At 44.6% G+C, this 12,423-nt stretch overlaps 1 protein-coding gene across 1 annotated transcript; it reads right to left on the reverse strand.

The window, feature by feature from the left end:
* Positions 1-748: 748 nt before the first annotated feature.
* Positions 749-6,968, reverse strand: HMGB3 (high mobility group box 3). The gene is made up of 5 exons (XM_073358349.1): positions 6,862-6,968; positions 4,115-4,271; positions 3,527-3,666; positions 2,816-2,990; positions 749-2,227 (listed from the first exon to the last, which is right to left on the reverse strand). Exons 2-5 carry the CDS (start codon positions 4,262-4,264, stop codon positions 2,084-2,086), a joined length of 609 nt encoding a protein of 202 aa, XP_073214450.1. The 5' UTR covers positions 4,265-4,271; positions 6,862-6,968; the 3' UTR covers positions 749-2,083.
* Between the last annotated feature and the right edge of the window lie 5,455 nt (positions 6,969-12,423).

Raw genomic sequence — 12,423 nt, forward strand, 5'->3', positions numbered from 1 at the left:
CAAGAGATGAGTGATCCAATTGTAATTGGGATTATTTAAAAGTGGTAAACGTTTGAGATTCAACCACTTGCAGTGTCTAGGAAATGCTTTATAGAACTATTTCAATTAACACAGCATTTTATCAGTCGTCCGGAGTGATATTTTAGTCACATCACAAGCCTTATAAACTGTCAACAACTGTAGACCTGTAATTTAGTTTGCGCACACAATGCAAACAGCCTGTAGCTAGGTAGTTTATCATAACTCATTGTACTCTTGTAAACGTGCCACCTATGGTCATTTAGAAGTTTCACCACAATTAATGCAAAAATTCCACCTCTCTAGTTGTGAGCTACACTCTGCTCTCCTCTGTGGACAGAGCAAAGAAGGAACACAGATAGCAGGTAGCGAGGGGATGCTAGTTTTATTCTTTCAAAAAAAATTACACATTTTTGGTGCTCAGAATAGTAGCACTAGCTCAATTAAGTAGTTACTCTTCTCTTTTATGAAGGATATTAAAATATCCCCAGTGTGGAATGGTTCAGAGAGTCGTGTGCCAGGGGACACAATGGGTCTAGGTATTCACAGAGGGGTAATTACAGAACCTCAACCCACCTCCCCGGATCCGATTCACACATGTAGTTAAAGAAAGGCAAGTGTATTGGGTGCCTGTGCCACCACTTCTAGGTCAGCAGAGAAGTTAGGCGAGTGTCTAGTATTTCTTCTGCCAACAAGCAGAATGCTAGAAAAAACCACAAGTCTGAAACAGTTTAACACAGGACAAAAAAGGCACATTTTAATATGTACAGCAATGCATTTGGGCTATAAATGTACCCAACACAACTGGAAAAAAAAATCCAATTTAACGTATGCTTTTATAATTGTTCAATGGAATCAGCCTCATTCCTAGCCACCTACCTTTCTGCATCTCTGAATGCTGCTATATACACACACACACACACACACAATTAGTCATGAATGTTCATTTAGGCTCCCATGTTCAAGTAATAAAATTCAAACTTGCATAGCATCTTATGCTACTCAGCCATAAACAGGTAAGATTGCATATTAGCTTGAGTAGCCATCTCTTTCAATTCAGCCAGTTTTAGCTAGCCACCATTTTTATCCTTGAGACAGAATGTTTCCTAAGTTACCCACCCTGAGGGATGCCACAAACTTCAAAATGAACTTTTTGCTGTTAAGGTACTCTTCAACCAGAAATTTAGAATGTTGTCAAGAACAGTTTTAAAAACGTAATACTGTTTATTTTGCTTCAAAAAACATTTCAGCATTCTAAACATACAAAAAAAAACCAACGTAACGATGCAAATTTGTTTAAGTACAGAGTGTTTTTGAACGTCAGTTGCTGCACTTGCTCTTCACTCCATTGACAATGAAGAGAGGTCTACAGTTTCAGTTTAAAAAACTACCGCACTTAACTAAAAAAACCCATACACTTCTCATGCCAGCTGAACCCCCTTCCACAACTAAGAATGGCAGCAGAATGCTAATTTCACTATATACAGAAAGACAACTTTAAGCTAAATGGACGCCCACTGTAGTGTAAATAGATCTACCCTCACAGTGCATGCTTTGGGCCATGGCACCCTATGGAAGGTACAGCCTTCCAAAGTAATCACCCTTCCCTCAAGGCATCACAACTCTAAGCATGTACCACAAGAATTTGTCTAGTTTTTACAAACTATAGATATGTACAGTTTATAACCCAGGATTTGCTAGCCAATAACCATATAGTAACACCACCTTACAAATTAAAAAAATGCTTGAAACATTTTTAAATGCTTTGTTACACCAACAGCAAAGTGCACAGAGTGAGGAGAACACTAGAGCGCCTTTTCATTTTAAAAATGTTTGGAAATATGTACAACTTTGATACAGTTTCAGGGTGCTCACTACACCCATGGCCACTTCATGTAAACCAGTTACAATTTCTAGAGCACTTTTAGAAACTACAAGGTGATCAGAATCCAAATTTTGTAATTAAGCCTAATGAGGGCAACAGCACCATCTCAAATAAGAGGTGCTTCATTTATGGTGTTTCCCCTACTCTATGGTATTCACATCAGACAAATATTGTACAGTTTTATTCATCATCCTCATCTTCTTCATCCTCTTCTTCATCATCCTCATCCTCTTCATCTTCTTCCTCTACCTTTTTCCGAGCAGCTTTGGCTGCTGCACCCTTTGCACCATCAAACTTTCCTTTAGACTTGTAGTCTGCAACATCCTGCAACGTCAAGAGGATGTCTTAATTTGCTCTAAGCAATAAATGTACAAGTGATCTATGCAATAGTAGAAATGTAGAGATACTAGCTTTCAGCAGCCTTCTCCCCAAGGGAAAGGCTGCTGGAGCAACAGTCTATGGGCTTGTGGATACCAAAGTGTACCTGAGTAGTCTAAGCATTAGGTTTGCATCCTGGGTTCATAATTTAGAATTTCTTTTAAAAGACATTCACATGTTACAGATGTTCATGTAATTTTATAGTGCTATTACAAAAAAAAAAAATAGATTTCTTCAGCAAAGCCAAAACACTACACTTCAGAAGGGGAGGCAACGGGGACTGCTATCTGTGTATCCCAGGGAGCAAGAGACTTGCCTGAAGTTTCCCAAAGGGTAAGTTCAGTCATTATATGGAAGTTTAAGTGTACTATACATGTATCCAGCATACATCTCATTGCTAACCAGTCTCTAGATGTTACAGAAGCCTTATAAACATGCCCCCTGTGTAATATGGATCTCTTCATTAAAACAAATTGTTTATGCCCACATCAGCTCTAATGTTACTAAGACACTCAAGCTACAACCTAGCCTTACCTTTTCATATTTCTCCTTCAGTTTAGCTGCCTTATTATTGTAAGGCTGCTTTTCACCATCACTGAGGTTGTTCCACATTTCACCAAGTTTCTTTGCTACATCCCCAATAGATATGCCAGGATTTGTGGATTTGATCTTGGGACGGAATTCTGAACAGAACAGGAAGAAGCCAGACCTTGGAGAAAAGTTTCATATTAAAATGAGCATCTCAGAATCTGAAACTGAAGATTAGAAGTAGGCAAGACTTCCAGCTCTTTCAGCCATCAATCCACCCAAATGATTCACAGGACTGGAGACCATCAACAGCTAGTGTTTCTGAGTAAGGGGAAGATTTGTTTAAAAACTAGTGAGACATTATATAATAAATTAGTGAAAAAAGTGTTTAAAATCTTGCACATTTTTCCATTTGCATTATTTGAGGCAGAGTGTTTTAGGTGCCAATTTGTCACTTCCTTTCTATTACTTCAGATTTAGTTGATAGAAGACATGAGTTTTGCAACTGTCCAGCTATTTTAGTCACGTTTAGTGCTCCGCAAGTTGAGGATTTCAGCTGTCAGAGCTTATAAATGGCTACTAATAAACCTATTCCATGTTATCACGATTCTCATAATGATTGTGTGTTAAATTTTCATCTAGAGAAAGCTACAACTGCAACAGCTAACTTTGAGTTGAGCTATTCATATGTAACAGTACTGTGAGAAAGTTACTTACGGTGGCCGTTTTGGGGCATTAGGATCCTTCTTCTTCTTGCCACCCTTAGCTGGTCCATAATCCTTCATTTCCCTGTCATATCGTACCTTGTCGGCTTTTGCCATTTCATCAAATTTGGACTTCTCTTTGCCTGACATGGTCTGAAAGAAGATACACAGCAGATGAGCACTCAAGTTAGTGAGTTTCCCTTTTCAAGTTGGAGGTGCGTGCTTATGGTGTCTTCACTTGTCCTTCACCTTGGAAGACAAGGGTTCACATCTAAGCTCACTGTCACAAGCGGCAGTCTCAGCAAAGGCCAATAACTGAATTGGCCTAAAGCCTCCTCCTTCTACAGTTAGCCTATTAAAATAGCAGGAGGTGGCCTCTTGGTAGAGGTGTGCAGGAAAAAGAAAGAAAGTATGTATGGTGGAGAGAGAGCCTAAGTTTCCAATGCAGTCTGAACTTTCCCGATCCCTAGAAATCGGAGACAAAAATTAAGACTGGGATGTGGGTTGAAAAGAAAGTTAATCCCTGATTTAAACAAGTGTCACAAGAAGTTACATTCTAGAAAGACAGCTGTCACTTCAAGAAAGTAATGAATTAAAATACCTTCCACCTTTCTGAGCACTTCTTGGAAAACTCTGCAAAGTTGACTGGAACCTCTGGGTTCTTCTTCTTATGTTCTTCACGGCATGTCTGCACAAAGAAGGCATAAGCAGACATCTTGCCCTTAGGCTTCTTCGGGTCACCTTTAGCCATCTTGACTCTAAGGAGGAGAAAAAGATAAATCACAAATATAAACTGTTGTATTAAGTAACCACTCAGGTTGAATATGGACAGAACTATGTGGTGCTGCCTCAAGAGCTGGGTCACAGATTTAAGTAGTATGTCAGAAAGTTACTTTAGGAGAGCTAGAGTTCACATGTAAGTAGCTGTCACTCAACAGGAAAGGTTCCACTGATTTTCCCCTTGTATAAATACAACAGTTTTGGTTACAAAGGTGTGCAAATAAGGGCCAGTTTTAAACATAATATCACCTGCCAAGCTCAGCAAGACTAGAAGGATTTGCTTTTTCTCCACCAAGTGACATGGTCAGTGCAAGGATGCGATTAACAAGTTACCAACACTAACTTTTGGGTGGTGTTCTTAAAAAAAAAAAAAACTATAATAATAAAAAAAATTATTTCCCCAGCCTCCTGCAGTAATATTTTTCATTTGCAGCCTTTTAAGAGTTTGAAATTTTAATTTTTATTGGACTAATATTAATATTTAATTGTGTATCCTAATCCCACATGTGCAATAAAAGTGAATTTCCAGAATCATTCCCACCCCCCCATTCTGTAAGCTGCTGACAGACATACATTTTCATCCCCTCCAAACACTTTAAAAAAAAAAGTGTGGGGGGGGGGGGAGAAAGAGGAGAGAGAAATTCCCGTTTGGGTCACATATTAAGAGGCTGCAAATCTGTTTGCAAAGTTTCAGATTAAAAGGCAGGGGTGTTTTCTGTTTTCACTCCCCCTCCTTTGCTTCCCGCCATCTTCCACCCCCCCTTTGCCAAGGTCAGAGCAAAACTTGAGGGAGAACCCCCTTTTTGCATATTGCCCAGGGCAAGGGGCATTTGCGGCTGCTGTGAATGGGGCCAGTGCAGCCTGGATGTGCCCAGCTCAGCAGCGCGCTCCTTTGCCTGAGACTCCAGTGGAAGGAGGGAGAGAGGGAAAAAAAAAAAAAAAAAAAAAAAAGACAGGTCACCAAGACACCAATAATTCATCTTCCATTTTGTGAAATGCTTCTTCATGAAAGAAAGTGCCCCTGAAATGAGCCCCTGTGCTGGCCTGGGGGGTGGCCCCGGGCGGGGGGCACAGCCTGGCAGGGCTGGGGCAGAGTGTGGGGCTCTCGCCCGTGCCATAGGAGTATCTATAGCCTTGGTGCTAGGCAGGGATATAGAGAAGTGGTTGCTGTTCTCCTCGCCCATAGCCGGCTCCATTCGCTAAAATGGCTTCTCTAAGGCAGTGAGGCTGCTATGCCTAACAAAGCCGCACACCCCCCTCTGCCCAACTAACGCCTCTCCGCGGGGGCTCCCGGGCCCCCAGCGCCCCCCCAACGACCCCTCTCCCTAGAAAAACCTCCGCTCGGTCCTGCCAGGGGGGGCTGGGGGCCGTGGGGGCTGGGGCAAGGGCAGGAGAGGGAGTTAAAGCGCCACCCCCCCCCTCCTCCCATGTCCCTGCCTAGCGCAATACTCTGTATAACAAAGACTCCCGTGCAGCCATTACAGCCCAGGCTGCGCTCAGCCGCGCCGAGGGGGAAAAGTGCAAAAAGCCCCCAACCGACCCCCAGCCACCCCGCCAAGCACAAGGGGGGATAGGGGGAAAGGAACCGGGGCGAAAGCGAAAGGTCTGGGCGCTCTGCGGGGCTCCTGAGCGGAGATTTCCCCCGCCTAGAGCCCCCCTCCCGATCGCGGTGCTGCTTACACGTCTTTCTTCCTTAGCCGGAGCTCTCAAGCGCCAGCCATATTAATGCCCACAGCAGAGGGAAAGCGGCGCGAGGAAGAGGCGGCTTGGGGCTTCAGCCAGGGCACCGGGGCACCAAACCCACCTCCCTGGGCAGGGGAAGAGGAGCGGGAAGGGAAGCGAATGAATCGGGGGAGCTGGGCTAGCGGGATCGCGAGTAAAAAACGGCTTCGCCGCGGCGCACGGGCGCAGCGCGCAGGGTTTATCCCTGTCAGATGCTACAGCGACAGCCATATTAATGCAGAGCAGACAGCGGGCTCAGCACTGCGCACGGCCGGCAACTTCCATCGCCGCCAGCCACCCGGGCCAGCGGCAGAGACGCGCCGCGCATTTCCCACCCCAGTCACTTTAGGAGAAAGAGGAGGGGAGGGGGAAAAAAAAATCCCTGCCGGGCCGGGCGGGCGGGCGAGCCCAGAGTTCGCCCCGGTGCAGTCACCGCACCAGCCCCATCGCTCCGGGCAGCGCGACCCGGGGGAAACGCTCCACACTTCGCGCGCCCGAGCGGGATACTCCGCGGAGTGCGGGCGCCCCGCGGGAGGGGGGGGGATCCGGGAGAGAAGACGGGATTTGGGGGCGGCGGGAGGGTGCTGCGCCCCTCTCCCCGGTACTTCCCCTGCACAGCTGGAGCTGCACCCAGGAGCATTTCTTGCCGTGGGAGCGGAGAGACGGGGGAAGGGGGAAAAGTTTTTTAATAAAGCAGGGGAGTGGGGAAAGCCCGCGGAGAGGGAAGGGAGAGAGAAAAGGCAGCGGAGGAGGAAGAGAAAAGGGGGATCGGGCGCGGGGGGGAGGGGCGAGGGCAGCCGCCCCCCGAAAAGTTGCCCGGCGGAGCGGCGGCGGAGCCGAACGTACCTGTATTGTTCGCTAGTCTGGGCAGTAGCTGGAGCGCAGGGCACGACGCTGGGCTCGGCACTGCTCGGGCTCAGCCTCGCGTTGGCTGCCTCCGAGAGCGGCCTGATTGGCTGCCGGGCTCCGCCGTTTAAAACAACCTCCTCGCCCCGCCATTGGCGGGCAAGCTCATGAATATGTATCGAGGCCGGGCACCGATTGGCCGGCGCCGGCCCGGGTCATTCATTCAAAAGAACACCCGCCTGGGGAAGAGGAGCCGGGCGCTGGGCAGCTGGGGAAAAGTTTACAGCGTGAGCTGGGGCTGCTGCCCGGGACAGCCCGGCCTGCCGGCGCCCGCTGCCCCAGCGCCACACTTCTGCATCGGCCCCATCTGCGGGACCATGGGCTCTGCTCCGCGCTCCTGTGCGCCCAGCCCCGCTCCGCTTAGCCGGCATCTGCCCGCAAGTCCAGGGGCTGTCTAAAGCCTCCGGCCTGCGACCGGCTGCCTTCGGTGCATGTGTCAAACTCCAGCCGCAGGGTCAGGGCAGTGCCAGGCAGCGTAAAAACCGGAGCTGGCGGGCCTGGGGCGGGGGAATCCGCTCCCCTGTTAACTACGGGGAAACCCAGCGTGGTTTCAAATAAATAATACTCACGTTGTGTGCTCAGGAAAAATGACTCCAAATCCCACGTCCTGCCAACCGCGCTTTCGGGGCATTCTCTGCACAGAAGACTTGCCTTGAATGAGTCCGCTTCCCCTCCCTGCACAAAGTCTGAGATTGCTGCGTTCTGGGGGAATCGATGCGGAGCGGAGCAAAAGCGAGGCCTGGAAAGACAAGAGTTTGCAGTGGCAACATTCCGTGCGAAAGGAAACGGGGCTTTCAGTTGTAGTGAGATCTTTACCCGCCACTGGGATGAGTGAAATCCAGCAACTGGTGGGTTTAACAGCTGGGAGGAGCTCATTCTTTATTTTGACACGATATACATTTTATACACGGAGCATACAGTTGAAAATGAGATTGGACCGGAGAGAAAAGCAGAAGGCGGGGGATCCTAAATGCAGAAAGAAAGAATTCAAAGGAGGAGAAAGATTCAAAAAAGAAGATGAGAGAAACGAAGAGAAGAGGAAATAGGAACCAGAGGTAGGAGCTGACAGAAATAAAAGAATATGATAGGGGAGAGAAGAGAGCAGAAAAAGCATTTCAGGGGACAGGATGGAAACAACTGGCCTTTAATAGCCATTTATTGGTAATTTCTGCCCCAAACCAGTAAAGGCCTGATTGTGATTTCAATGAGTATTTGCAGAATAATTAGTTACTACCCACTGTAAACAGTAACAGAACTCAGAGTAGCAGCTGGTGTAGTCCGTATTCGCAAAAAGAAAAGGAGGACTTGTGGCACCTTAGAGACTATCAAATTTATTTGAGCATAAGCTTTCGTGAGCTACAGCTCACTTCATCGGATGCTGAAATCTTTTCTTTTTAGTAACAGAACTGGGGGTCTGGAATCAACTCTGATGGCATTTGTTATAAATAATAGAGAAAAGAACTAAACAAGAAAAAACTCTGAGTTTCATCTAAATTATTCATATAAACTGCACCAAAAACAAAAAATACAAAGAATCCAAGAACTAGACCTGCTTCTGCAGTTTGGTCTGTATAAAATATTCTGGGATTTAGCTTTTATTAGTGGAGCATGTTGTATTTTATGAAACCTGTAGACAGCACCTTCCAGCTGAGCAATCTTAACACAGCTCTGTGACTCAGACAGGAAAAGTCCCTCCCTTTTGGATCACCTGAAAGAGAATTTTCCTACAGAGCATCTGCCAAATGGTTAAACTGGGTACTAGTGGCCTACCGCAGGTTGGCTGGGTGAGAAAACAGATCTGTTATTTTAAGGCTGGCGTGGTATGACTCAGAAACCACTACATACAGTACACTCAGAGTGGTTTTTTGTGAGCAACAAAATAAAAATAATGATGGGATAGATGGGTGGTCTTTAGGAATGGCCCTGTTTCCCCACTCTTTCCCCAACATCCCCTTTTAAAGATACTATAGAATCTCAGAGTTACGAACACCAGAGTTAGGAACTGACCGGTCAACCACACCCCTCATTTGGACCTGGAAGTACACAATTAGGCAGCAGCAGAGACAAAAAAAGGAAATACAGTATAGTACTGTGTTAAAAGTAAACTACCAAAAAAATAAAGGGAAAGTTTTTTTTTATAAACAAAGATTTGACAAGATAAGGAAAATTCCTGTGTTTCATTTAAATTAAGATAGTTAGAAGCAGCATTTTTCTTCTACATAGTAAAGTTTCAATTCTGTCAGTGTTCAGCCCTAATCTTTTGAAAGAATAACCATAATGTTTCGTTCAGAGTTACAAACAACCTCTCTTTTTGAGGTGGTTGTAACTCTGAGGTTCTACTGTAGTTTAACTGGTGTTTTAAGGAAGGACAATAGAAATCAGAGAATTTTAGCAAAACCTACACAGAATTTCTCCCCAAAGCTGCTAAGTTCCATTCAAGATTTTGGCCAAAATTCTGCTTTGATTTCTCATTCATTTTTGGCTTTAATTGGCCCCTGCCCTGTTTCTGTATTTTAAAACCAAAGGGCATAAGTCAAGGGAAAGGGATCCATTCATAAATGTTAATGAGGCTACTCAAGTGACCATTATTTTGGAGAAACCTCACAATATAAGGCAAACAACACTACCACAGCAGAATCCCTTTCTAGCTGACAACACGATAAGCAACACTTTCACCTATTGTTAAGGATAGTTACTGGTATCTCAAAACATTTTAAGAATTCAGTCTTGGTGATGACAACATGACGCTGTGGGATTTGTGTTTTGAATTTTCATGCCGCGCTTTATTCCCTTTCTCACTGCCAAGGCCAGTACAGGCTGGGAGCACTATGGAGGCAGCATGAGGAGGCCTTGCTGGGAGGGCACGACTAACGTCTCTGACATGACCTCTATAGCCAAGCGAGGAGCAGCACTGATGGTCTCCAAAGAGCCCATCCCATGCCAAGGAAAGTCACCACCAGGGAAGAATCAGAGGCAAGCAAGTGTGTCCTAAAGGCTCTGGGAAAACAGACATGACTCTACTAGCATTGACAACAAAAGAGTTGGCATTTAGGGTATGTCTTCACTGCACAGGTAACCAGGGTGACTGGTACATGGGTCTCAGCACCTGGGATAGGCTAACCCAGGTGAGACTATTCTGTATCCTCACTGTTTCTGCATTTGCGCATGTAGTCTCTGGGCATATATCCCATGGTTCTTTGTGGTAAAACGCTATACGATTCTTTCCCAGCCAGTTATGTCAACTTCAGGAGACTTTGAGGGAATTGTGGGAAGACCTGAGGGGACTATCAACATTCAAGTTATTTAGCCTGCATCCTTACTTCACATTGAGCAGATTCCAGCCCAAGTGAAAGTGTAGCTTGGGCTCCAACCTATACCCGCCCTGGTTAGGTAAACTAGCCCAGGGTTAAAGCACCTACAAACTCAATTAAAAGGACTTCCTGTGGTGGTAGGATGGTGGTAAGGGGGATTTGGGCTAACACTCAGTTTAACTGTGCAGTGAAAACATATTTAAGAGTAGGAGGTTCAAAGACGCAGCTTTGTGTAACTCTGGTCCTGTGGAGCAGAATTAGGCCAAACCTGAGGACTTTTGAAACTCCCACCCTGAACTGTTAACTTTTTTTGATTCCTTCAGAGTGCAGAGTGATGCAGAAGTACTTGGAAACAGCCTTTAACAATAGCAGCAAATGAAGTGTTCATTGACCCTGTTCATTTCAATAGCACATTAACTCAAAAATTCAGTTACGGCAGTTTAGGGTGGGATTTTTCAAAAGCACTCAGCTCTGGCCGAACTGGGCTCCGGTGGAAGTCAATGGACTCCTGGGTTAACATGCTAGTGAGATGAATTGAAACAATTAACACATCTCTTGCTGCTGCTGTTTAATGCTGATTATAGATAACCCAGTATCACTTCACCTAAAGAAGTGATACTGAGTTACCTACTGAGTACTGAAGAAGCATCTGAAGTAGGGTTTTTACCCACAAAAGCTTGTGCTCAAATAAATCTGTTAGTCTTTAAGGTGCCACTGGACTCCTTGTTGTTTTTATGGGTAACCCAGTATCACTTCACACTTTGAAGCTTTCTTTGCAACTTCAGTGCCTTAAAACTTATTTTTTTAAATTGAAAGCTCAAATTGTGTAGAAAACAGAATTCCAAAGATCTATATACAGGCCTTAATTTCTTGCAATATGTGGAAATTCCACATACACTGATTTGGTGTCTGTGGTTTTGAGACTGAATTCCAACCCAAGAAACTATAGTATCTCAGCCAGTGAGACTATTTCCACTTTAACCTGTAAAACAAAAGAGTTATCCTAAATACATGCTGAAAACAGAAAATGCAATTTGCAATGGTATTTAAAGAGCATGCCTGTCCCTGCAAGTTCAGAGAGCCAGAGGTTACTATGATCCTAATTTAACTCTATGGGAAACTTAATATTGCACCAATTAAATATTAGTCCAGCTGAATAGATAACCCTGAGTACCCTATTCTGATAGTTTTAGCAGTGACTGCAGGTCCCAATATATAAACACCTCCGCATTACCCCCATTGGCACTCAGAAGTAATTATTGTCAAATGAATTTAACTGGGGGGTGGAAAGGAATATATATTTTAAATAAATACTTAATCAATAGACAGATTAGTCAGCAGTTCAAACCCTTCCTCCAGCATAAACAGGGGGGAGGGAGAGAGATAAACAGAAGCTGACACTTATCTTTATATATAGGTATAGGTTGAATTCACCATCAGTTTTTCTCTGCCACTTTCTCTCTAGTTGTGTCTGATTTTTCCTTTGCTCTTTATTTAGCTCAGTTTCACACCCCCACCATGGTTCTTCATCCATATACATTGTCCTACTCTGTCCTCCCCTCCCTCTTCCTCAAGCAGGTCGTTCTGCTGTGACTATTTCTTTCAGATTTCTTATGTCCCACTATCCAGTTCCACCTGCCACTTCCAGCAGTCATTGGAAGCTTCTGGTTCCAATATTCCATCCCTTCTTTTTATGGGACATTATCTAAAACATTCTGGACCAAAATTCTAGGCTGGTGGAAATGGATGAAACTCCATTGAAGTCAGTAGAGTTGTGCCCACTGACACTAGCAGAGAACTTGTCTCTCAGTTTGGTGTATGACCAAAATAGAGAAGAAAAGAACCATGTAACACAAATTAAATAATCTAAAAAAATCCATGCCATTTTTTACTGCTTTAAATAATATGTAGACCCTTTTAAAAAAAAAAAAAAGGAGGATATGACCAGCAGAAATAACCTTTGCAATTTCCCAGAGACTTATATTATGTGAGGATCCAGTCCTAATGCATGTCTAAAAGAGAAAACTAAAATATCAAGGTTTCCAAGCACTTTAATTTAATCCAGACCATATTCAGTTTTAATAATAGTCATTATGATCCAGCTACTACGCCAGATCAAGGTTCATAGCATTCCATATTGCAAGGAAATACATTGGTATCCTCTTGTCTGTACCCTATAGTATATTTCTTT

This window comes from Lepidochelys kempii, chromosome 9 (assembly GCF_965140265.1).
Source record: "Lepidochelys kempii isolate rLepKem1 chromosome 9, rLepKem1.hap2, whole genome shotgun sequence".
NCBI classification, from domain to species: domain Eukaryota; kingdom Metazoa; phylum Chordata; order Testudines; family Cheloniidae; genus Lepidochelys; species Lepidochelys kempii.

Excerpts from the sequence above, each read along its gene's own strand:
- HMGB3 (XM_073358349.1), bottom strand. The coding sequence starts at position 4,264 with ATGGCTAAAGGTGACCCGAAGAAGCCTAAGGGCAAGATGTCTGCTTAT. Across the intron at positions 3,667-4,114 it reads AGTGCTCAGAAAGGTGGAAG|ACCATGTCAGGCAAAGAGAA; the intron begins GTATTTTAATTC and ends ATCTTCTTTCAG. Across the intron at positions 2,228-2,815 it reads TGAAGGAGAAATATGAAAAG|GATGTTGCAGACTACAAGTC; the intron begins GTAAGGCTAGGT and ends TTGACGTTGCAG.